At 38.6% G+C, this 25,051-nt stretch overlaps 1 protein-coding gene across 1 annotated transcript in view; it reads left to right on the forward strand.

The window, feature by feature from the left end:
• Positions 1-25,051, forward strand: part of LOC126365870 (uncharacterized) — an 82,559-nt gene that overhangs the window by 29,629 nt on the left and 27,879 nt on the right. The window contains exons 3-5 of the mRNA XM_050008559.1: positions 17,104-17,312; positions 21,268-21,342; positions 21,450-21,602. Of these exons, the coding sequence (XP_049864516.1) occupies positions 17,104-17,312; positions 21,268-21,342; positions 21,450-21,602 (437 nt within the window). The remainder of the gene's footprint in view (positions 1-17,103; positions 17,313-21,267; positions 21,343-21,449; positions 21,603-25,051) is intronic.

Here is a 25,051-nt window from a genome sequence, read left to right on the forward strand (position 1 = left end):
AAAGAAGAGTAGCAAGAATAGTCTAAGGTGTTTTTGATCCATGGGGAAGTGTCACAGAAGTGCAGAAAAACTTGAACTGGCATATAGTTGCAGGATAGATTTCAGCTGTTGTGTGAAAGTATATTTACCAAGTTTCAAGAAACAGCATTGAAGAACCTAGGAACATTGTGTGGTCTCCTATGTATTGCTCCCATAGAGACTGTGAAAACAAGATTATACTAATTACAGCAAGTACAGAGGCATTTAAACAGTCATTCTTCCTGCACATCGAATGTGGTTGGGATGGGAAGAAACCTCAAAATATGGTACAGTGGGAAGTGCCATCTGACATGCACTTCTCAGGGATTTGCAGAGTATGTATGTAGGTCTAAAAATGTGGAGCTCACGTCTGGTGTATATAGGATGGATGGGCAGATGGGCAGCACTTGATGGGCTAGAAGTGTCTTTTACATTTTAACTTAAAGCATAAAACAACAGTTTGCAGGCACCAAATGTCAATGAAAAGGAAGAAATGGCTTATGACCAGAAAGTTACCCATATCTGGTACTGTTGAACAGTCATCATGACTCTCAGGACTTTCTGCAAAGAGAAACAGTCAGCTGGTGGGAGATGGACAAATTTAGTAGCTGAAAACCTAGTGTTGCTGGAAAGAAGCTGGATCAAAACAGACATGAACAAGTGTTGCAAAAAACTGAATATAACATATGTTAGCTTTTCATGTAACTAATTAATAATGGCCGGGAAATGGAGAATATTGTAGTGACTGGCTAGTATTATAGTGAGTGTCAGATTACCACAGTTCCTCAAAGAATTTTTCTACCAGTTTGTGTTTTATGTACGTAATAGCCAATGCTATCTATTGCCATCACAAACTCATTTTCAGCTTATATGATACTGAGAAGTCCTTGGTCTAAAACAAATGATGGAAGGAGTAAAGATAACCACTCACTGTCTAGTAGAGAAATTGAGTGCTGACGGCCACATAAACAAGATTGAATATCTTGCTGATCTTTTGGAGAATCTCTTCCTTCAAAGCTAACTAATAGATCACCTTCACTCCATTCACTAATCTATTTATTTATTTGATTTTGCAGATGAGGCAAAATGCACTTATAAGTACAAATTTTCACTAACTAGCATTTTCCAAATTATAATATTGCATCATTTTTCATTTTAAATTACAGTTTTGTTTACATCATTTATGCTATATGTACTTCTACATGTAAGTTACATCTCTTTTTGTTACAATAATTGCATATCAATTTGTCTTAAACTGCTGTGCACATTAAGTCATTAATACTGTAGTAACAATTTTCTTTTTTAAAAAATTTAAGAGTTCTTTTTGAAACTATTTTTATTGTTTACCTCTCTCAAGGTTGAAGGTATTTCTTCTAGGGCTTTTGGTCCTGCGTGTGACGGCTTTGATTTGTGGTTCATAGTGTTGCATTTGGGCTCTAGAAGAAGTTCCAATTTCTTGTGTCATGACTGTGTTGTGTCTTGTTATTTAAAGTGTTGGGCTTATATATGAATTTCATCCAGCGTGTAATTTTGTATAGGTATATGCTGGGTAATGTTTGTATCATAAGAGTTTTAAATGCTGGCTTTCATGATTCTTGCCATCCAAGTTTGGCTGTAGTACATATTGCTCCTCTTGCAATTTTATTACTCAATTAACGTTTGTTTTGGAGGTGCTTGCCCAAGAAATCATGCCATAACTTAACGTGAAATGGATTAGTACATTAGTACTTCCATAGTATTTGTGCCTTTTATGTTGGTGAATTTGTGCAGCACACATAGATCTGAACTGAGCTTTCCACTTACATAGTGTGTTTATCCCAGTTTATATTTTTGTTGGTTATTATCCCAAGGAATTTGTGTATTTGGAGTTTTTGCTTTGCATTCACCTATGTAGATGCTGATGCCTTCATTGTGTTTGTTTTTCTTTTCTTGAAACTTGACAAAACGTTTTAGTGATGTTATGCAAATTTAATTCTATAATTCTTCAGATCTTTATTTATGTCTATGTTGACTTTTATCTCTAGATTTTCTGTGTCTTTATCCTTTAACAGTATAACTGTGTGATCTGCATAAGGAACTGTCCTGCCAGAATCTGATTTGGGTTGTGATTTGTGTATAAAATGAAAATCAGTGGGACAAGAATGGATCCCTGTGACACAGAGAGGTGTGTAATTCTTGCTTCAGGTCTTATTTTCACTCCTGTTGATTTTGTAATTTCTGTTAATTGGTTCTGCTTCTCAAGCATTGTTGTTGTTGTGGTCTTCAGTCCTGAGACTGGTTTGATGCACCTCTCCATGCTACTCTATCCTGTGCAAGTTTCTTCATCTCCCAGTACCTACTGCAACCTACATCCTTCTGAATCTGCTTGGTGTATTCATCTCTTGGTCTCTCTCTATGATTTTTACCCCCCACACTGCCCTCCAGTGCTAAATTTGTGATCCCGTGATGCCTCAGAATATGTCCTACCAATCGATCCCTTCTTCTAGTCAAGCTGTGCCACAAACTTCTCTTCTCCCCAATCCTATTCAATACTTCCTCATTAGTTATGTGATCTACCCATCTAATCTTCAGCATTCTTCTGTAGCACCACATTTCAAAAGCTATTCTCTTCTTGTCCAAACTATCTATTGTCCATGTTTCACTTCCATACATGGCTACACTCCATACAAGTACTCTCAGAAACGACTTCCTGACACTTAAATCTATACTCGATGTTTCCACTAAGGTTTTGTGGTTTGTTGTTGCTACTGTTGTTGTCATTTTTGTTGTTGCCTGCAGTCCAAAAACTGGTTTGCAACAGCTCTCCGAGCTACAGCAAGGTATTTTATATTCTGGGCATCCCAGTTGTTGAAGGGCCTGATGTTAAGAATTCTGATAACAGCTGGTAAAATTATTGTTTTATTGATACACAATCAGTTTCCTGGCCTAAAGCTGCATCATCACGTACAGCAATGTCAAAAGGTCAGAAGTGTACCAATCGCTCCTAGTCAAGACATATTATTCAGTGAATTTTTTTTATCTATATTACATTGATGAATGAAGGCTGACAAAGATGTGTTCCATTAATTTTGTTACAAATTGCTGGTGTGTGAATCATGAGGTTGTAAACCTTTGTTTTAAGTATTACCTGCATCGGTGTGCTGGCATGGCAACCTGGTGTTGGAAATAGTAGAAGTGGGCTGCACAAGCAACAGCTTAATCTCTTGTGTGGGCTGCTTGTTGTCTTCCCAATACTGGGTGGTTTTACCATCACACTGATGCTGGGAAATTTTTAAATAAGAGTCTATAAGTACTTGATCCACCCATCAGCACTTTTAATGAAACTAATAGATCATGTCTTTCTCATCAGTGTAATGTAGATAACATTCACTGAATAAGTTACCTTGGCTAAGAACGATTGGTACTCCTATGACCTTCTAACATTATTACAATTGATGATGTGGCTCTAGGCCTTGAAACCAGCTGTTTATCGATGTTGATGTTGATGTTGTTGTTGTTGTTGTTGTTGTTGTGGTCTTCAGTCCTGAGACTGGTTTGATGCAGCTCTCCATGCTACTCTATCCTGTGCAAGCTTCTTCATCTCCCAGTACTTATTGCAACCTATATCCTTCTGAATCTGCTTAGTGTATTCATCTCTTGGTCTCCTTCTACGATTTTTACCCTCCACGCTGCCCTCCAATGCTAAATTTGTGATCCCTTGATGCCTCAGAACATGTCCTACCAACTGGTTCCTTCTTCTTGTCAAGTTGTGCCACAAACTCCTCTTCTCCCCTATTCTATTCAATACCTCCTCATTAGTTATATGATCTACCCATCTAATCCTCAGCATTCTTCTATAGCACCACATTTTGAAAGCTCCTGTTCTCTTCTTGTCCAAACTATTTATCGTCCATGTTTCACTTCCATACATGGCTACACTCCATACAAATACTTTCAGAAACGACTTCCTGACACTTAAATCTATACTCGATGTTAACAAATTTCTCATCTTCAGTAAACGCTTTCCTTGCCATTGCTAGTCTACATTTTATATCCTCTCTATTACGACCATCATCAGTTATTTTTCTCCCCAAATAGCAAAACTCCTTTACTACTTTAAGTTTCTCATTTCCTAATCTAATTCCCTCAGCTTCACCTGACTGAATTCGACTACATTCCATTATTCTCGTTTGGCTTTTGTTGGTGTTCATGTTATATCCTCCTTTCAAGACACTGTCCATTCCGTTCAACTGCTCTTCCAAGTCCTTTGCTGTCTCTGACAGAATTACAATATCATCGGCGAACCTCAATGGATTTTAATACCTACTCCCAATTTTTCTTTTGTTTCCTTCACTGCTTGCTCAATGTACAGATTGAATAACATTGGGGAGAGGCTATAACCCTGTCTCACTCCCTTCCCAACCACTGCTTCCCTTTCATGTCCCTCGACTCTTATAACTGCCATCTGGTTTCTGCACAAATTGTAAATAGCCTTTCGCTCCCTGTATTTTACTCCTGCCACCTTCAGAATTTGACAGAGAGTATTCCAGTCAACATTGTCAAAAGCTTTCTCTAAGTCTACAAATGCTAGAAACGTAGGTTTGCCTTTCCTTAATCTTTCTTATAAGATAATTCGTAAGGTCAGTATTGCCTCATGTGTTCCAACATTTCTACGGAATCCAAACTGATCTTCCCCGAGGTCGGATTCTACTAGTTTTTCCATTCGTCTGTAAAGAATTCGTGTTAGTATTTTGCAGCTGTGACTTATTAAACTGATAGTTCGGTAATTTTCACATCTGTCAACTCCTGCTTTCTTTGGGATTTGAATTATTATATTCTTCTTGAAATCTGTGGGTATTTCGCCTGTCTCATACATCTTGTTCACCAGATGGTAGAGTTTTGTCAGGACTGGCTCTCCCAAGGCTGTCAGTCATTCTAATGGAATGTTGTCTGCTCCCGGGGCCTTGTTTCAACTCAGGTCTTTCAGTGCTCTGCCAAACCCGTAGTATTGTATCTCCCATTTCATCTTCATCTACATCCTCTTCCATTTCCATAATATTGTCCTCAAGTATGTTGCCCTTGTTTAGACCCTGTATATACTCCTTCCACCTTTCTGCTTTTCCCTTCTTTGCTTAGAACTGGGTTTCCATCTGAGCTCTTGATATTCATGCAAGTGGTTCTCTTTTCTCCAAAGGTCTCTTTAATTTTCCTGTAGGTAGTATCTATCTTACCCCTAGTGAGATAAACCTCTACATCCTTACATTTGTCCTCTAGCAATCCCTGCTTAGCCATTTTGCACTTCCTGTCGATCTCATTTTTGAGACGTTTTTATTCCTTTTTGCCTGCTTCATTTACTGCATTTTTATATTTTCTCCTTTCATAAATTAAATTCAGTATTTCTTATGTTACCCAAGGATTTCTACTAGCCCTCATCTTTTTATCTACTTGATCCTCTGCTGCCTTCACTACTTCATCCCTCAAAGCTACCCATTCTTCTTCTACTGTATTTCTTTCCCCCATTCCTGTCAATTGCTCCCTTATGCTCTCCCTGAAACTCTGTACAACCTCTGGTTCTTTCAGTTTATCCAGGTCCCATCTCCTTAAATTTCCACCTTTTTGCAGTTTCTTCAGCTTTAATCTACAGGTCATAACCAATAGATTGTGGTCACAGTCCACATCTGCCCCTGGAAATGTCTTACAATTTAAAACCTGGTTCCTAAATCTTTGTCTTACCATCATATAATCTATCTGAAACCTGTCAATATCTCCAGGGTTCTTCCACGTATACAACCTTCTTTCATGATTCTTAAACCAAGTGTTAGCTATGATTAAGTTGTGCTCTGTGCAAAATTCTACTAGGCGGCTTCCTCTTTCATTTCTTAGCCCCAATCCATATTCACCTACTATGTTTCCTTCTCTCCCTTTTCCTACACTCGAATTCCAGTCACCCATTACTATTAAATTTTCGTCTCCCTTCACTATCTGAATAATTTCTTTTATTTCATCGTACATTTCTTCAATTTCTTCATCATCTGCAGAGCTAGTTGGCATATAAACTTGTACTACTGTAGTAGGTGTGGGCTTCGTATGTATCTTGGCCACAATAATGCGTTCACTATGCTGTTTATAGTAGCTTACCCGCATTCCTATTTTCCTATTCATTATTAAACCTACTCCTGCATTACCCCTATTTGATTTTGTGTTTATAACCCTGTAGTCACCTGACCAGAAGTCGTGTTCCTCCTGCCACCGAGCTTCACTAATTCCCACTATATCTAAGTTTAACCTATCCATTTCCCTTTTTAAATTTTCTAACCTACCTGCCCAATTAAGGGATCTGACATTCCACGCTCCGATGCGTAGAACGCCAGTTTTCTTTCTCCAGATAAGGGCTTCCTCTTGAGTAGTCCCTGCTCGGAGATCCGAATGGTGGACTATTTTACCTCCGGAATATTTTACCCAAGGGGACGCCATCATTTAACCATACAATAAAGCTGCATGCCCTCGGGAAAAATTACGGCTGTAGTTTCCCCTTGCTTTCAGCCGTTCGCAGTACCAGCACAGTAAGGCCGTTTTGGTTATTGTTACAAGGCCAGATCAGTGAATCATCCAGACTGTTGCCCCTGCAACTACTGAAAAGGCTGCTGCCCCTCTTCAGGAACCACACGTTTGTCTGGCCTCTCAACAGATGCCCCTCTGTTGTGGTTACACCTATGGTACGGCCATCTGTATTGCTGAGACACGCAAGTCTCCCCACCAACGGCAAGGTCCATGGTTCTTTGGGGAGGGGGGGGGGGGGTGTTTATCAATAATGCAACAATTTTACCAGCTGTCAGTATAACTCTGTTTGACATCATCTCCAAACTAATGTGATTCTTCAATTTCTCCAGGTGTATTTTATGACAAAATAAAACTCGGGCGAACAGCCTGCTACGAGTGTGCATAGGACACAGTATTTCGGCAATTGACAACGTTGCCGAAATATTGTGTCCTATGCACACTCATAGCAGGCTGTTCACCCACGATTTATTTCGTCATCTCCACACTAGTATATCCTGTGGAAGCCTCTTCATCTCTGAATACCAACTGCAACCCACATCCATTTCATTCTCTTACTCTACTAAATATTTGATAAGGCAAATATCTGCAACTGAGAAGCATATTACTAGAATAAAAAATCTGCTTCAATGGCCGGTAACTTCTTATTTATTGCACAACCGGTTTCAAAGTCTGAAGCTTCATTGTCAGATTTCACCAAATAATTATGGAAGCATAAATATGTGGCAGTCAGGCCAGTCAGTCATGGGGGTTAACACGTACGTCAAACAAACGCATGGGAGGATGAGACTAGCAACCGCAGCATCCACCACGTACGCATGACATGGGAGTGATGTGAGTGAGTGTTCCTCCCAAATCTATACCCCCACCCTCACCCTCCACCCACTGATCACTTTACTGGTTTCAGTGAGTTTGATTTGTACAATTTTTTGCTTATAATAGACAAGCAAGCCTTGCCTTTATTGTCAGCACTACTTATGTAAGTTTTTGCATGTAGTTGTTTGGCTGCTTACAGTACTTTGGCATTTGTTTTCTGTATTTTCTGTAATACACTGTAAAGTTTTCATCATTGCTAGTTATATATCCTGTGCAACATTTTTACATTGTTCCTAGAGACCAAAATACTTTTTGTTTTACAGTTTTTTATGTTTATTGGATATTTTGGTGTTTATTAGTCTTCTTTACTGGGCATGTTACATTGAGATGATAAAAGTTCTCTTTTCTGGCCCTAGACAGGCTAATCAGGCCTGACCAACCACTGTGTCATCCTTCGCCAATCGTGTCATTGGATGTGTACGGAGGAGCATGTGGTCAGCACACTGATTTCCAGTCATTATTTGGTTTCTTGACCAAGGGGTAAAATACAGGGAGCGAAAGGCTATTTACAACTTGTACAGAAACCAGATGGCAGTTATAAGAGTTGAGGGACATGAAAGGGAAGCAGTGGTTGGGAAGGGAGTGAGACAGGGTTGTAGTCTCTCCCCGATGTTATTCAATCTGTATATTGAGCAAGCAGTCAAGGAAACAAAAGAAAAATTCAGAGTAGGTATTAAAATTCATGGAGAAGAAATAAAAACTTTGAGGTTCGCCGATGACATTGTAATTCTGTCAGAGACAGCAAAGGACTTGGAAGAGCAGTTGAACGGAATGGATAGGGTCTTGAAAGGAGGATATATGATGCACATCAACAAAAGCAAAACGAGGATAATGGAATGTAGTCGAATAAAGTCAGGTGATGCTGAGGCAATTATATTAGGAAATGAGACACTTAAAGTAGTAAAGGAGTTTTGCTATTTGGGGAGCAAAATAACTGATGAGGGTCGAAATAGAGAGGATATAAAATGTAGACTGGCAATGGCAAGGAAATCGTTTCTGAAGAAGAGAAATTTGTTAACATTGAGTATAGATTTAAGTGTCAGGGAGTCATTTCTGAAAGTATTTGTATGGAGTGTAGCCATGTATGGAAGTGAAACATGGACGATAAATAGTTTGGACAAGAAGAGAATAGAAGCTTTTGAAATGTGGTGCTACAGAAGAATGCTGAAGATTAGATGGATAGATCACATAACTAATGAGGAAGTATTGAATAGGATTGGGGAGAAGAGAAGTTTGTGGCACAACTTGACCAGAAGAATGGATCGGTTGGTAGGACATGTTCTGAGGCATCAAGGGGTCACCAATTTAGTATTGGAGGGCAGCATGGAGGGTAAAAATCGTAGAGGGAGACCAAGAGATGACTACACTACGCAGATTCAGAAGGATGTAGGTTGCAGTAGGTACTGGGAGATGAAGAAGCTTGCACAGGATAGAGTAGCATGGAGAGCTGCATCAAACCAGTCTCAGGACTGAAGACCACAACAACAACAACGACCATGGAACCACTATTAATCAATTGAGTAGCTCCTCATTTGGCCTCATAAGGCCGAGTGTGCCCTTTACCAGTTCTGCCATCAAGGAAAAATCCCAAGCAATACCGGGAATTAAACCTTGGCCCCCTGCATGGCAGTCAACCTCTCTGACCACTCACCTATGGAGGCAGATATATTGTGATAGTAGGAAAAGATATGTATAAAATATATCACTTTATGATCCATTGAAGAGTCCTTAATTCTGAACTTTGGCATTTAAAATTGTATTATAAGGAATACAAAAAATGCACATCGTAGTAATAAAATATGCAAAGAAAATGGAATTGAACAGGACATTATAAACTCAGATAAGAAGACAAAAACTGTGTGGATGATCATAAAGTCAGAAACAAGAAAGACAACATATAAAAATAACAGAAGTCACATGACAAAATTCACTATAGACAAAGCATTTAATGACTACTGCATAAATGTGTGTAGATGTTGAACAAACGATATTTGAACTCTATTAACAAATGGTATGAATGCTTTAATAGAGGAAAAATAACCTCTATGAAATTCTATATGCCTATATCCAACAACTAAAGAAGTAACGAGAACTGTAAACAAGTTGGAAAAACTCAAAAGACCCAGAACATATACGGTATCTCAAATAAGATTATTAAACTTTCATCCAAATTCATCATTAAACCCTTGACCGAAATGACAAATGGTGCACTCGCAGAAGGACTGTATCCAGATAGTTTAAAAACTACTAAATGCAACCACTGCATGAGAAAGGTGACACTAGAGAACCTGAAAACTACAGACCTTTTAGTATTATACAAGTAATATCTAAAATCTTTGAATGCATTGTATATAACAAATGAATAAATTTTACATCACAGAATAGCATAGCCAGAAGCCAATATGGGTTCTAAAAAGATAAGTTACTTCTTCAGCACCACAAGAACATGTGGACTATGTACTGCAAACACTTGCCAGTGAGGAATCAATAATTGGAATATTCTGTGATCTATCGAAAGTTAATCACAACCTAGTTAACCACAACATTCTCCTTGAAAAACTAAAATTATGCACTGAACAGCCAAAGAAACTGGTACACCTGCCTAATATCACGTAGGCCCCCCGTACGTAGAAGTGCCGCAACATGACATGGTATGGATTCGACTAATGTCTGAAGGAGTATTGGAGGGAATTGACACCATGAATCCTGCAGGGTTGTCCATAAATCCGTAAGAGTACGTGGGGGTGGAGATCTCTTCTGAGCAGCATATTGCAAAGCATCCTAGATATGTTCAGTAATGTTTGTGTCAGGGAAGTTTGGTGATCAATGGAAATGTTTAAACTCAGAAGAGCATTCCTGGAGCCACACTGTGGCAATACTGGAAGTGTGGGTTGCTGCATTGTCCTGCTGGAATTGCCCAAGTCCATTGGAAGGCACAAGAGACATGAATGGATGCAGGTGATCAGGCAGGATGCTTACTTACATGTCAGTTGTTGGAGACGAATCTAAAGGTATCAAGGTGTAATGTCCCCACAGCAAATACCCTCTACCACACACCAATTAATCATTTTCAATCAAACCATCCATATTCACTCACTTTGGAAAAGTTATCTGATCTGATTTTCTCATAATATATGCGGCGACAGCTCGTCGACGTCAAAGTATTTTCTAGTGCATTTATTCTTTGAAATAACATAGATGCATATACGCATTCTCCACGGTTGTTAGTGGTAACTAGGACAGCTTCTGGAGTATCTGTTGAGGGATTGGCGTGTTTCTAGGAGATACATATTCTGCTTTTCTTCTCGCTAAAGCAAGCCAATTAACATTTGTGCCGCTAGCGGTTTGTTTTGAAGAGAAAGAGATTGTAAAAGGAAAATAATTAAGGCATGGAATCACCGGAGATCTGGACATGTAATGGAGATGGATTTAATACACGATTTCCTCCATAAATAAGGTTTGTTACTTTTTTGTTCTGGAGTGAATGAACAAATGAGTCTTTTCTGAATCACATGTTGATCACGTTGGCCCTGTAATTAGTGGGGAAGTTTCAGCTGTGTCGAAGAGAGCCTGCAATCACCGAGTCTGTGTCAAATCGTCCAAAAAAGCTTCGTACAAATCTGTAATTTGCAATCTTTCGTAAAAGGAACAAATTGTCCAAGCGATTGATTCTCCCAACTGACTGCAGTGTTTTAACAGTAATAATAAATGTAAAGATCTCTTACAGCAAGCCAGCCACTGATTACCAAGACGAAGGACTCCACCAAAGATTCTATTTGGCTGATCCTTTTATCACTATATCACGTAATGAAATCTTATATTAAAAACTATACATAGATAAAGGAGAGAAAGGGAGAGAGCGAATAAAAATAGAGATAATACTTTTGCCTGTCTTATCATGGATCAACCAAGAACTGGGAAGGCCTTTCTTTACTGTATAGACTTATGTGTGAAGGTGAAGGGATCTTAAAGACAACTGATTCGTAGATTAAAGAGATGGCAACTTATTATCCGAACATTAAAATGTTAAAAAGGCTCCCATAGCACACCAGCTGCACACGCCTCACACCATTACAGAGCATCCACCAGCTTGAACAGTCCCCTGTTGACATGCAGGATCTATGGATTCATGATGTTGTTTTCATACCCATACGTGACCATCCGCTTGATACAATTTGAAACGCGACTTGTCGGACCAGGCAACATATTTCCAGTCATCAACATTCCAATGTCGGTGTTGACAGGCCCAGGTGAGGCATAACACTTTGTGTCATGCAGTCATCAAGGGTACATGAGTGGGCCTTCAGCTCAGAAGCCCATATCAATGATGTTTTTTAGTGGTTCACACGCTGACACTTATTGATGGCCCAGCATTGAAATCTGGAGCAATTTGCAGAAGGGTTGCACTTGTGTCAAGTTGAATGATTCTCTTCTGTCATCATTGCTCCCATCTTGCAGAATCTTTTCCAGCTGCAGTGATGTCTTGAGATTCGATGTTTTACCATATTCCTGATATTAATGATACACTCGTGAAATTGTACGGGAAACTCCCAACTTCATCACTGCCTCAGAGATGCTGTGTCCCATTGCTCGTGCGCCAGCTATAAAACAACATTCAAATTCACTTAAATCTTGATAACCTGTCGTTGTAGCAGTGGTAACCAATGTAACAAATTCATCAGACACTTGTCTTATATAGGCGTTGCCGACTGCAGTGCCATATTCTGCCTGTTTACATATCTCTGTATTTTAATATGCATGCATATACCAGTTTCTTTGGTGCTTCAGTGTATGAGGTGAGAGGCAATGCATTCAATCTTTTAAAATCCTACTTAATGAACAGACAACATAAAGTAGAATAACAGATGAGGAAAGAAATAAATACTACTCAGACATGGGTATGACCCATAACCGGATGCCACATGGTAGCTCCTAGGGCCTCTGCTGTACTTGATATATGTTAATGATAGACAGGAGGAAATTAAACAAAAATAAATACTATTTGTGGGTGACAAAAGTATTTTAATTAAGGGGAATGGTTCTAGAAGAAGCTACACTTTAAGTTGTAAGTGTATTATGCAATTACACAGACTAGAAAACTAGTTTATAAATAATAAACTGATAATAAACTACAGAAAAACAAACATCATGAGCTTTAAAAATATTCAACCAAAAGATAATGAGTTAGTGTTAAAAATCAAGGAACATGAACTTGAACAACCACCACATGCAAAATTTCTGGATCTTCACCTTGATGATAAATCAATATAGACAGAGCACATCAGCAGTATAAACAGTAAAATTAATTCAGGCTGCTCTGCACTACCAAAGTTAGCCCAAACTGTAAACAAATAAGTCCTCAAAATGTTTTACTTTGCATACTTTGAATCAATAATTTTATTTGGAAGAAAACTAACACTAGCTCTGTACATATGAAGGAGTTACTCATTATATAGTAAAGGGCTATATGAATAATAACCAGTGCAAAACAATGAACAAGCTGTAGATCAAAATTTAAGCTGGTAAACAAATGTAAGCGAAATAGTCACATTTTGTTGAAAATTGTTATCGCATAATCAAAATGTAAAGGCCTGTATGTAATGATAGAACGTGTATCAATTAAAAACATCAGATGGCCAAGTAAATAAATAAATAAACTTCCCTCCAACCACGGTCTTTTGCTCATTTTATCTGGCAGCCCCTAATAACCTGTCAAGAATGCCACATCTTCAAACTGACCTCATCTCCATTCCCCAGATTCCTTCCTAGTGAATCTAAAAGTACCTTTATAGAATGAACAGCTATTCATGACCTTAAAACTAGATCTTCCTTATCATCCTTCCGAAGTACAAAGTCTCCACCATGATGATAATGAAACACAGTGTGTTTGTGGATGAAGGTATTTGTCAGTGTTCCTATATGTCTGCTTTAAAAGCTCACCACTATTATCCCACCCCAGAAGACCAACAGGACTTCGAGCAGATCTTCAGGACATTAAATATGTCTCATAAACTTTTGCCTTAATTGAGCTCCCTCTTCACCTGCTTATACAATTACCTTTCACTTGCTTCCAATGTTCCAGAAACCCAACTTCTCGTTAGTAGACCCACTTCCTTCATTAGATAACACCTCCAACCAATTTCTGCAGTCTCTCTTCCTATGTCCACATTTCCTGTCCCATTAATAACAGACTTGCTTGGGACTATGAATGTTATGTCACTGTACAGACTTCACCAGTGTCCATCACTTTGCTGTCTTTCCTGTCATATTCAGGGAATCAAAGTCAGTACTGCTTCCGTAATACTTTTTGCCAATCACATTCTCATCCATAATTATTTCTTCTTGGAAAGCCATAGGCACCTACATGGCACCATGGGATCTAACTTGTTGATGAGCCACCTATATAAATCCTGTTTATGCACTCGACACCCGAAACCTCTTATAGTTTAGATTCGTTCATGATATCTTTATGATCTGTGACTGTGACGAGGACATCTTCATTTATTTCGTCCAGAATCTCCACATTTATACTTTGGTCATAAGAATAAACCTGACATAAACAAACACAAATGCGATGATTGGTCAGCAGCTGTGTCTCCCATACACTGGTGATGTTCCGCTCTTGGAAGTAGGTCTAACTTATATGTTAGATATCTTATTACTGTGTCACTGTATGGAATTTCAAGACATTCTGATGTCTTACAGCCATCAACATTTTTCTTAATCATACTTTAGCTACGTAGTTTTTGTTTCAAAAATCGTGTACAGTCACAGTCTCTGTAAATGCTACTTGTGCTCCCATTGTCTTGCTGTTAATACGGACTGTTAAAATGGATGACATTGCTTCCTGCTTGGTGGTGAAACAAGCGGGCGGAACACCATTAATAGCCAGAAACAGTTTGTTCTCAATGTTTTTCACAAGACTACAGAGAGAAATCAGCTTTGACTTTTTCAAGAAACACAATATAATAAATAACAGATAGATTCTATTTAGATGCTTGGTGTAATCGGTAGCATTGAAGAATGATAACTGTTAACTGAATCTTCCATCAGTTATTAGTAGAACAATATTATAATAAATCAAAAGCACCTTCTTGCTTTTGTTCTACAGTACACTGTAGGACAAAAGCAAACTGGTGCTTTTAATTTATTTTAATGATAACTGTATATACTGTGGGGCGGCAGTTCGAATCTCGTTGTGATCTACAATTTTTTTTTTATTTGGTCTGAATACCTAAATCATTTAAATATGAGATTTATTGAATATACAGTAATTAACTCATACTTAAGTATCATTTTCCAAAAAAAAAAAAAAAAAAAAAATGCAGGTCTTTTAGTTTCTAATTACATATAACAAACAAAATTCTGGTTTTCATTGCAAATATACATTCTTAATTTTTGATATTTTTTTAAAGATTATAGAAGTTAAGAAAACATTAGACAATTAAATTTTGTGGAGAAAAATAAAAAAAATCAAATACCCTTTGTTTGAATATGCCCATGGTTTTGTAGGTCAGACATGGTCTCATCAAGCCATAATGGTAAGTACTTCAGAAATGTGGAAAACAATCATTTTCGCAGTGTCAAGCACACTGTACAATTGCTGCATTTTTACAGTTGTAACCGTAACACTGCAGTACAAAACAAATAGAAGTGATCTGGAGCCAAGTCGAGGGATTTGTTGCGAGAAATAACAAGACATTTAAGCTGCCAAACATCTGGAACTAATGCATGAAGCTTTGTGACACATCACTGCCGAATGATACCGAAATGTAGAACAGCATGTCATAAAAGAGCAGGAGGAATTGTGGATTTTTTTTGTGGCTTGGGATTTTGTTGCCTCGTTATCAAAATAGCGGTACAGAAATGTATTCCTCAGAGTCCGATATGGAAAGAGTTCAGAGATCACCAGACAATTGACTTCAATACTTTGAGTGACTTCAATGTTTAACTACATGGTGAAATCCCAGCAGTGTTCTTTTATGCCACGCATAGCTCATGCAGAAAAATTATTCTTGTTTAAGTCAGGAATTTTCATCACTCTTGTTTTTAATGACAATACTGTGTTAGCTAAGATCGAAAGCGTTATGTTTTCTGTCCGGTCACCTAAGAAGCATATCACTGAGTGTTACCACATATTATTTCCTCCTTTTTAAATATTAAATGACATTCAAAGCTATACTGTTCTCTGTTCATCTCTTTTTATGTCTTTACTGTAACTGCTCACATCACTGCAGGTTAGCTGGATCACTTGCCTGGCCATTGCTGTCCAAGTTATATGCACCGGTAAAGCTGTTACCCAGTATTATTGTTGAGTTGATGTATGCATAACGCACAGCATAAAAGGTATAGTCATTATTGTACTTGACTGTATTCGAGGAAGCTTGGCTTCTGCTCCATATGAAATGAATTCCAACCAGATTCCAGCAAACACTGAAGAATACATAATGTAATGTTTACATTAGGTTTATTTTTATGTTGAATGAAGTATGCTACCAAATCCATCTTTCCTGTCTCTGTTCAACCAAATGACAGCAGCTTGGAGTTAGCATTGCTGATGCTCAATCAACAGTCCCTGATTTCAATTCCCAGCCAGGTTGGTGCTTTTCTTCACTCAGTACTCTGTGTGTGTGTTTTGTCCTCATCATTATTTCATCATCATTGATGCACAGGTCACTGGTGGCCACTCTCTGCAGAAGGGACTCCTGGCCAAAAATGCTATATGCACAATTCATTTTTTGTTTCAAACAAAAGAGCTATTTCTCTAGGTGCCAAACTCTACATCTTTCAAAACTCAGATTTTTACCCCCTTCTACTCACATTTATTTTCCATTTAGATACTGTCTAAAGGTCAGACATGAGCCATAAACCATTATGTTATTGCACTCATTTTGATATTTCCTGTAATTGCTTTTAACTCTTAGCTTTGGCAGTGGTCTGGGCACCACCATACTATTTCTGTACATACGATGGTAAAATACCTTGTTGTCTCATGCTGGAGTGGTACTTGAACCACAGACATTTGCGTTTCATGGGCAAATGCTCTACCGATTGAGCGACCCAATCATGGCTCATGACCCTAGCCACCTTATTTACAGTTAATGACACTGTTCTCTACAAACTTGTTCTGAGATGAGATCCTTATGACCTTACAGTTTGGTCCCTTAATCCTCCTGCGACCAATAAACAGTCTTGTCGCCACCCCCACATACTGGATGGGATTCATGTCTGTTGCAGAGGGAGGCAAGCCTAGAAGTGTAAATTCATTCAGTTCTGTAGACCAGAACTACACTATCGGTGATGTCTACACTGGAGATTGTTCCTACTGAAAACAGCTTGCTCCCTCAGCAATTACTGAAGTGCTAATAAATATCAGTTTTAATATTTGTCTTATCATCATTATAATTTATTGTTTTTATCATGTTTTGTGTGTGTAAGGGGGGAGGGGGTGGGTGCAGGCACAGAACAGCTTGCTCCCTCAGTAATTACTGAAGTGCTAATAAATATCAGTTTTAATAATTCCTTTATCATCATTATAATTTTATCATGTTTTGCGTGTGTATGTGGGGGAGGGGGGAGGGGAGGTGCAGGAATGCACATGTGCTTGCTATTATCTATAAAATAAAATATAATTTGTAAAAAAATATTTTGTCACAATTGTTTTTATTTCAGCAACTTCCCCAAAGTACAAAAATACTAACTATGTACCAAGAGTACCATCAACCCTCTCTGTAAATGCTGTGGATGTCATGGTACAAACAACATGCTGCCCCTCTTCACCAACTGTTTCCACAATCACTCTCACCCCTGGTCGTACAAGGGATATAGACCAAGACATGGCTGCCCTGAGGCTTTCGCGACAAGATAATCCTTTCTTACAGGTGAGAATTAGTTTTATATTCCAATTTAAGTCGCTTAATAACATTAAATGAATAATAGATGTATGAATTAGTGTGAATGTCATGTTTAGTACTTTGTACCAGTGTGGGGTCCCCTCCCAGTAAGATGAGAACTTAATTGAAAGTGTTCATTTCAAATATGAGCATGTGAACCAGGACAGTATTTCATATTGAAGTACATGATACTTTGTAACCATGGATTTGCAGTTATCTCACAAACGATTTTTTTTCCAGACCAATATTCACTAGAATGTTCTGTTTCTGTTGTGTACTTTAACCCATACCAGTTTTTTATGATACACTCTGTATATCCCAATATGGAGGAAGGAACAAAAAGGACAGGTATGATGGTATTGTGATAGATGTTAATCTGTCATTTGCTTACTGACAATTCTGCTTGTATGGAATGACTCAGTTTCTTGAGATGATACTTGGCATCCATAGCATATCAGTTATTTTTATTTCCATGTGGATTTATGCTAAATAGTGAACTTACATTGGGCCTCAAATGAGTTACTGTCCTGGACACCTTCGCTGCAGACAAAAAGACAAAAGGTCCAGAAGAGTTGTTGGAAGGGTCCCTTTCCGGAAATCCAGTATAACCTAAAATTCCTTTAATAGCTAGGTCCTTCTCAAAACAATTAGGTCAGTCTCATCCCCCCCCCCCCTTTTCCAAAACCTTGCAAAGTTGAATGACATCAACCTCCTCAGACATATCCTTGTGAGTAGTTACTATGCTCCCTCTAAGAAGAAATGAGAGTGGTGAGAATGATGAAGAGGTGAAATGTACAAATAAGGAGGGACGTTGTGGGACTTCAAGACTTGTTTATGTTCTTGTGTGATGCTAAATCCTTTATGGGATGAGATGCCTTTTTTCATGCCATTTTAGTATACTGTGAGATTCATTTAAAAAGTGCAAACATTATTTTCTGTATTTCTGTGCAACTCACAGTTTTACTTCTGCGACTGCATGTTACTTGGAAAATATTGTTCAGCCATTTTTACAGTAAATACCTGTTTGGAAAGTACTTTACATAATGTATCAGTTAGACACATTTATTATGCAAAATGTGACTGTGTTAGCTGCTGTTGATTTGACCTGTAAATCAGAAAAGCTTGTCTGTTTACTTCCTCTGACAGTCACCTTGTTATATAAATGACAAGGTACCATCTTTTTTACAAAGATACAGAATGGGTGGCCAGAACGTCCCTTTAGGAGGTGAAATATATACTGCTGATAAACACATAAAAAAACTGTACCTAACTCTCTTAAATATTAGTTCCTTCGTCAAGGAAGAAAGAAGGTACAGACTGGAGAAAGTTGGAAAAGAGGATGGTTCGCCCAAACTCCACCTTAAGAATGACCCACATGTGACATTGAGGAGGGCCAAGGATGAAAAGGGAGCTGTTCAGAGAGAAGGAAGTCAAATATGATACTTCTTGAGCGAATTACAGCCTATAGCTTGGTCTGCATTCTCAGTGGGCGTAGATATGTTAGCTTTGGTTTACTTGATGATTATACTATTGAACCCATCCCCTCCCCATATACTGCAGCAGCTGCCCCTCCATCTTCAGTTTGAATCAAAACGTATATGTTGATTCTGTATTGTTTTTCTTGAAACATGCTATTATTTAAAAGTTTACTATAGCCTACAGAGAAAACACAAGCTTTTGTTGTGGAGTAAGTGATTCACCTGTCATACAATACAGCTGTGATGGCTCATGTTCCTCTATTGGTAGTAGAGGCCATTTGACAAGTGTAGCACTTCGTGTGGAAATGATAGTGTTCATGCTATAAAGATACAGCTACTAATGTCTTCAGAATCAGGTTTTCACTCAGCAGAGAGTATGCTGATATAAAAGTTTTTGGCAGATTGAAACTATGTGTCAGACTGGTACTCGAACTTGGGATCTTTGCCTTTTGCGGGCAAGTGCTCTACCAACTTAGCTACTGAAGCACAACTCATGACCCACCTTCACAGCTTTAATTCTGCCAATACTTCATCTCCTGCTTTCCAGACTTCACACATGCTCTCCTGCAAACCTTACAGAAGTAGCACTCCTGGAAGAAAGGATGTTGTGGAGACGTGGCTTAGCCACAGCCTGGAGGATGCTTCTGGAGTGAAATTTTCACTCTGCTGTGAGGCACAAATGCAAAACTGTTGCCTTAAGCAAGTAAGTGCTCTACTGACTGACAAGCACAACTCTCGACCCATCGTCACAGCTTAATTTCTTCCAGTACCTCGTCTCCTCATCTCCTACCTTCCAAACTTCACAGAAGTTCTCCTGTTAAACATGCTGGACTAGGACTCCTGCAAGAAAGGATATTGTAGCCACAACCTGGGAGATGTTTCCAGTTCACTGGCAGAAATAAAGTTATGAAGATGGGTTGCGAGTTGTGTTTGGGTAGCTCAGTCTGTAGAGCACTTACCTGTGAAATGCGAACGTCGCAAGTTCGAGTCTCAGTCCGGCACACAGTTTTAATCTGCCAGGAAGTTTGGTAATATCTTCTTTGTCATATTTGTGAGGGAATTAGTATGCAGTTTTAAATACATAATTACATACTTCAAAACGATGGAAAGTCGAGGATGGTGTAACAACTGCTCCAGCCCTGTTTCCAACCCCCTCACCTCATGGCCCATATTCCTACTCTTTGCAAGAGACTTATATGCAAGACCTGTCCTATACATCCCCCATTACCACCTACTGCATTCCTGTCACTTGCTCCTACTATCTCATTAAAGGCAGGACCACGAGTGAAAGTAGCCACATAAATTAACAACTAAGCTGCAGCCACTGTGGCGCATTCTCTGTGGACACAACTAATAAGCTGTCTGTCCTTATGAATGGCCACTGCCAAACTACAGTCAAGAGACAGTTGGACCACCCAGTTGCTGTACATGCCACCCAATATGATATGTTTCGCTTTAATGACTGCTTCACAGCTTATGCCATGTGGATTCTCCCTTCCAACCTGCCAACTCCAGCTTTTCTCAATTGCACAGGTGGAACTCTCCCTACAAAATATCCTCCATTTCTGTAACTCCCCTGGTGTAAATCTTTGCTAGCCCTGTCTCACACCTACCTACCCCTTTTCCTTTCTCCCACTCCAGTTCTACCCATGCCTATCGTGCTACTGCACCTGCAAGCCCTTTCCCCTTTGACACTTAACTGCCACACCTCCCCTGCTCGACACAGCTTTGTGACACTGTACATAACATATTTGTCCTGTTCCCACCAAGCCCCTGCACACACTACTGGATAGCATGAGCATCTTCCACCTGTACCCTGCTATCCCTCCTCCTCCAGGCCTCATGCCTCCTTCATACCCCCATCACCCCTGATTGCTGCTTTGTCAAATGCAGTCGCAGTCAGGCTCTAGCATCCTGAAATGGTGGTCACGTGTATGTGAGTTGTGCTTCTCTCTCTCTCTCTCTCTCTCTCTCTCTCTTTCTCTCTCTCTCTGTGTGTGTGTGTGTGTGTGTGTGTGTGTGTGTGTGTGTGTGTGTGTGTGTGTGTCCTTCCACGACAGAGGAAGGACTTCATCTGAAAGGTTTACTATTCTAGCAGTCGTTTCTCATTGTGCCCGTCTGCCACTCGGTGCCTATACTATCCTGTATATATTGTAGTTATATAATTCATGTTATTCAATTTTCCATGGCACTATAAATATTGAAATTGAAGTTTACTATGTGAAAATACTGTGGAAAGTAGTAGTTAAGTGGTGGCTCAGTTTCTCGTGTACTTTGTCTAACACTGAATTATGATTGTGAGTTGATTTTAAAGATGCTATACATATTTATAAGCACAAAGTTTGTAAGTGATCATTTCAGTAGTGAAAACTCAAATAGTTTATGGTGGTGCCTGTTTTCCTCTTAAGTTTGAGTTGTGGATAATTTCACAGGTTGTGTGTTTAACACTTATTCCTCTGCTTTAGGTACTTGCCAGCAGAGAAAGTTTGGTGGATAGTGTAGAAGAATCAGAATCTGATGATGCTAACTTAATGTCACAGGTAAGTCAGAGACAAGCAGAAACCAGCCATAAAGTTGTGAGTCTTGTGTCTTTATGAGACTCTGTGCCTATGTCTATTACTTTATGTTTTAATATCACATTTTTTAGGAGTTTCCAGCAGACTTGGATGTAGATCCTCTAACATTGCCAGAAATTCATGAACACATGATACGTAGCCCTCCACCAGTGTCCTGGCCAAAGTCACCAAATTTTAAAGTCTTTCGCTTCCCCTTGCAGTCAAGTGATGATGAATCTAGTCAGGTATGTACAAATTTGGAAAAACTTGTTTGATAGTAACAGTTAAAGATTTGCACAATTGCTTTTTTTTAGGAATACCAGAAGACAAAACTGAACCAAAATTATAAATTTATATTTGTTTTTTATTGTATATAGTATTAACACAGTGGTGAATTTTCAGGCAAACCCACTTAAGCTTAGTGATATTTTATGACAACAGTAAGTTCTGAGAAATTCTAAATATGTCAGTTGTATTAGTGTTCAGCCTTTAATCTTAAAGGTTTTCAGCAACTTAGCAGTTAATGTACAGATTATTTTTAAAAAACTGTTGGTGTCAGCCACTGTTTCTCTTTTGCAACTAAAAAATTGAATGATCAGTTTGCTGTAGAAAGTAACTTACAAACATGCCTATACAAAGCCACTTACATACTAAGGAACACAAGCTCATTCTGTGTTTAATAGTTTGTCATGTGGATAATATAGTTATGTGATGGATTTGATACCTTCTTTGGAAATTGTCACAATACAAGATATGTGGCAAAATAAAAAATAATTTGTAAGAAACATGCCTTATCCATGGCCTGATGCCCATAGAAATAAAATGACCATGGGCGTTAATTTACACAGTTTTAACTACAATGTTCGCAGTCCAAATCATCAGATATGTTGTGCCTGCTAGTCTAATTTCAGAGCATTTCCATGGTTTACAGTTTACAAAATTCAGGTGGACTGAATTTTTTGCAGTGATTTCCATTAGCAAATTCAGTTCATTGTTAGAAAACTCATCGACCTTTGTATGTTTGTCCATTGTAGCATCAGTGTTAATACATCTCAGATTTCCATCTTCATTAGTAATAAAATGTACTTCCATTTTGTGTGGATACTCATCTGTGGATATGCATCTGTTCTACACGTGTACAGTTCATGTCTTACCAGTACCTCTCGTAACTTGCTACATACAACTGCCACTCACCAACTAAAGAACAATATTGCAACTGCTTTCTCTTAAGTGACAATAATTCTCATAATTATCATTTCAAACTAATATTTCACATTACATTTGGTGGGCACCATGACTGCTGTATTTAACACTGATGAGTCTAAACAGGAGATGCTACCAGATGTTCAGTTGTTTTTGACAGTCAAGTCATTGGGGTTTGTCTCCTAGTGGAGAGAACAGTTTTCAGTGCAAAGAGGTAATCAATTCTAAAGACACTGTTATATAAGAAGCTGATCCTCCTTGGTAGACAAAAAGGGTTAGAACACTGTTGCAGAAACAACGAAACAAACATGCCAAATTTAAAGAGATGCAAAATCCCCAAGATTGGCGATCTTTTACAGAAGCTCGAAGTTTAGTGCGGACTTCTATGTGAATGCCTATAACAATTTCCACAACAAAACTTTGTCTCGAAACTTTGCAGAAAATTCAAAGAGATTCTGATCGTATGTGAAGTATGTTAGTGGCAAGAAACAATCAATGCCTTCTCTGCATGATAGCAATGAAGATACTATCAAAGACAGTGCTGCAAAAGCAGAGTTACTAAACACAGCCTTCCGAAATGCCCTCACATAATAACACGAAGTAAACATTCCAGAATTTGAATCGAGAACAGGTGTCAACATGAGTAACGTAGAAGTAAGTATCCTTGGAGTAGTGAAGCAACTTAAACCACTTAATAAAAGCAAGTCTTCTGGTCCAGACTGTATACTAATTAGGTTCCTTTTGAAGTACGCTGCTGCATTAGCTCCATACTTAACAATAATAACTATCATTCGCTCGACGAAAGATCCATACCCAAACATTGGAATGTTGCACAGGTCACACTAATATTCAAGACAGGTGGTAGGAGTAATTCACCAAATTACAGGCCCATATCATTAATGTCGATATGCAGCAGAATTTTAGAACATATATTGTGTTCTAACATTATGAATTACATCGAAGAAAATGGTCTATTGAGACACAGTCAACATTGGTTTAGGAAACATCATTCCTGTGAAACACAACTATCTCTTTATTCACATGAAGTGTTGAGTGATGTTGACAAGGGATTTCAGATCGATTCTGTATTTCTGGGAGGCTTTTGACACTACACCACAAGCGGCTCATAGTGAAATTGCGTGCTTATGGAATATCGTCCCAGTTATGTAACTGGATTTGTGATTTCCTGTCAGAGAGGTCACAGTTCGTAGTAATTGACGGAAAGTCATTGAGTAAAACAGAAGTGATTTCTGGCGTTCCCCAAGATAGTGTTATAGACCCTTTGCTTTTTCTTAGCAACATAAAAGTTTTTGAAGACAATCTGAACAGCCCTCTTCGTTTGTTTGCAGGTGACGCAGTCATTTATGAACTAATAAAGTCATCAGAAGACCAAACCAAACTGCAAAACGATTTATAAAAGATATCTGACTGGTGTGTAAAGTGGCAGTTGACTCTAAATAATGAAACGTGTGAGGTCATCCACATGAGTGCTAAAAGGAACTCGTTAAACTTTGGTTCCATGATAAATCAGTCTAATCTAAAAGCTGTAAATTCAACTAAATACCTAGGTATTACAATTACAAACAACTTAAATTTGAAGGAACACATAGAAAATGTTGTGGGAAAGGCTAACCAAAGACTGCGTTTTATTGGCAGGACACTTAGAAAATGTAACAGATCTACTAAGGAGACTGCTTACACTATGCTTGTCCATCCTCTTTTAAAATACTGCTGCACAGTGTGGGATCATTACCAGGTAGGACTGATGGAGTACATCGAAAAAAGTTCAAAGAAAGGCAGCATGTTTTGTATTATCATGAAATATGGGAGAGAGTGTCACAGAAATGATACAGGATTTGGGCTGGACATCATTAAAAGAAAGGCATTTTTCGTTGCGCCGGAATCTTCTCACGAAATTCCAATCACTAAACTTTCTCCTCCAAATGCGAAAATATTTTGTTTTCACTGACCTACATAGGGAGGAACGATCACCAAGATAAAATAAGGGAAATCAGAACTCGTACAGAAAGATATAGGTGTTCATTCTTTCCGCTTGCTATCCAAGATTGGAATAATAGAGAATTATGAAGGTGGTTCGATGAACCCTCTGCCAGGCACTTAAATGTGATTTGCATCTAGATGTAGATGTAGGGCACTCTTATGATCACTGTGGAGGAAAACTCTATTTTTCCAGTTGTTGCATAGGGGAATCTAGGAGAAATGGAGAAGCAAAAACACTGGCCAAAGAGGTATCCAAATCACTCACAGTGACAAAATATGCTATAGCCTCGCATGCAGTCACTTCACTTTTGAGGAAGAATATCATGTACCAATGGGAAATTGAGCAGATGGTGGTACAAAACAACAAATTAAGAGCTACGAAACAAAATGTTTAACGCTAAAGAATATCCTACCAGCTACGCAGATGGACAGGCATAATCCTAAAAAGACAGTGTGGAACAGTTACTTCCTGCAGCAAGAGGTCCCACTG

This window comes from Schistocerca gregaria, chromosome 4, assembly GCF_023897955.1.
Source record: "Schistocerca gregaria isolate iqSchGreg1 chromosome 4, iqSchGreg1.2, whole genome shotgun sequence".
NCBI lineage: Eukaryota > Metazoa > Arthropoda > Insecta > Orthoptera > Acrididae > Schistocerca > Schistocerca gregaria.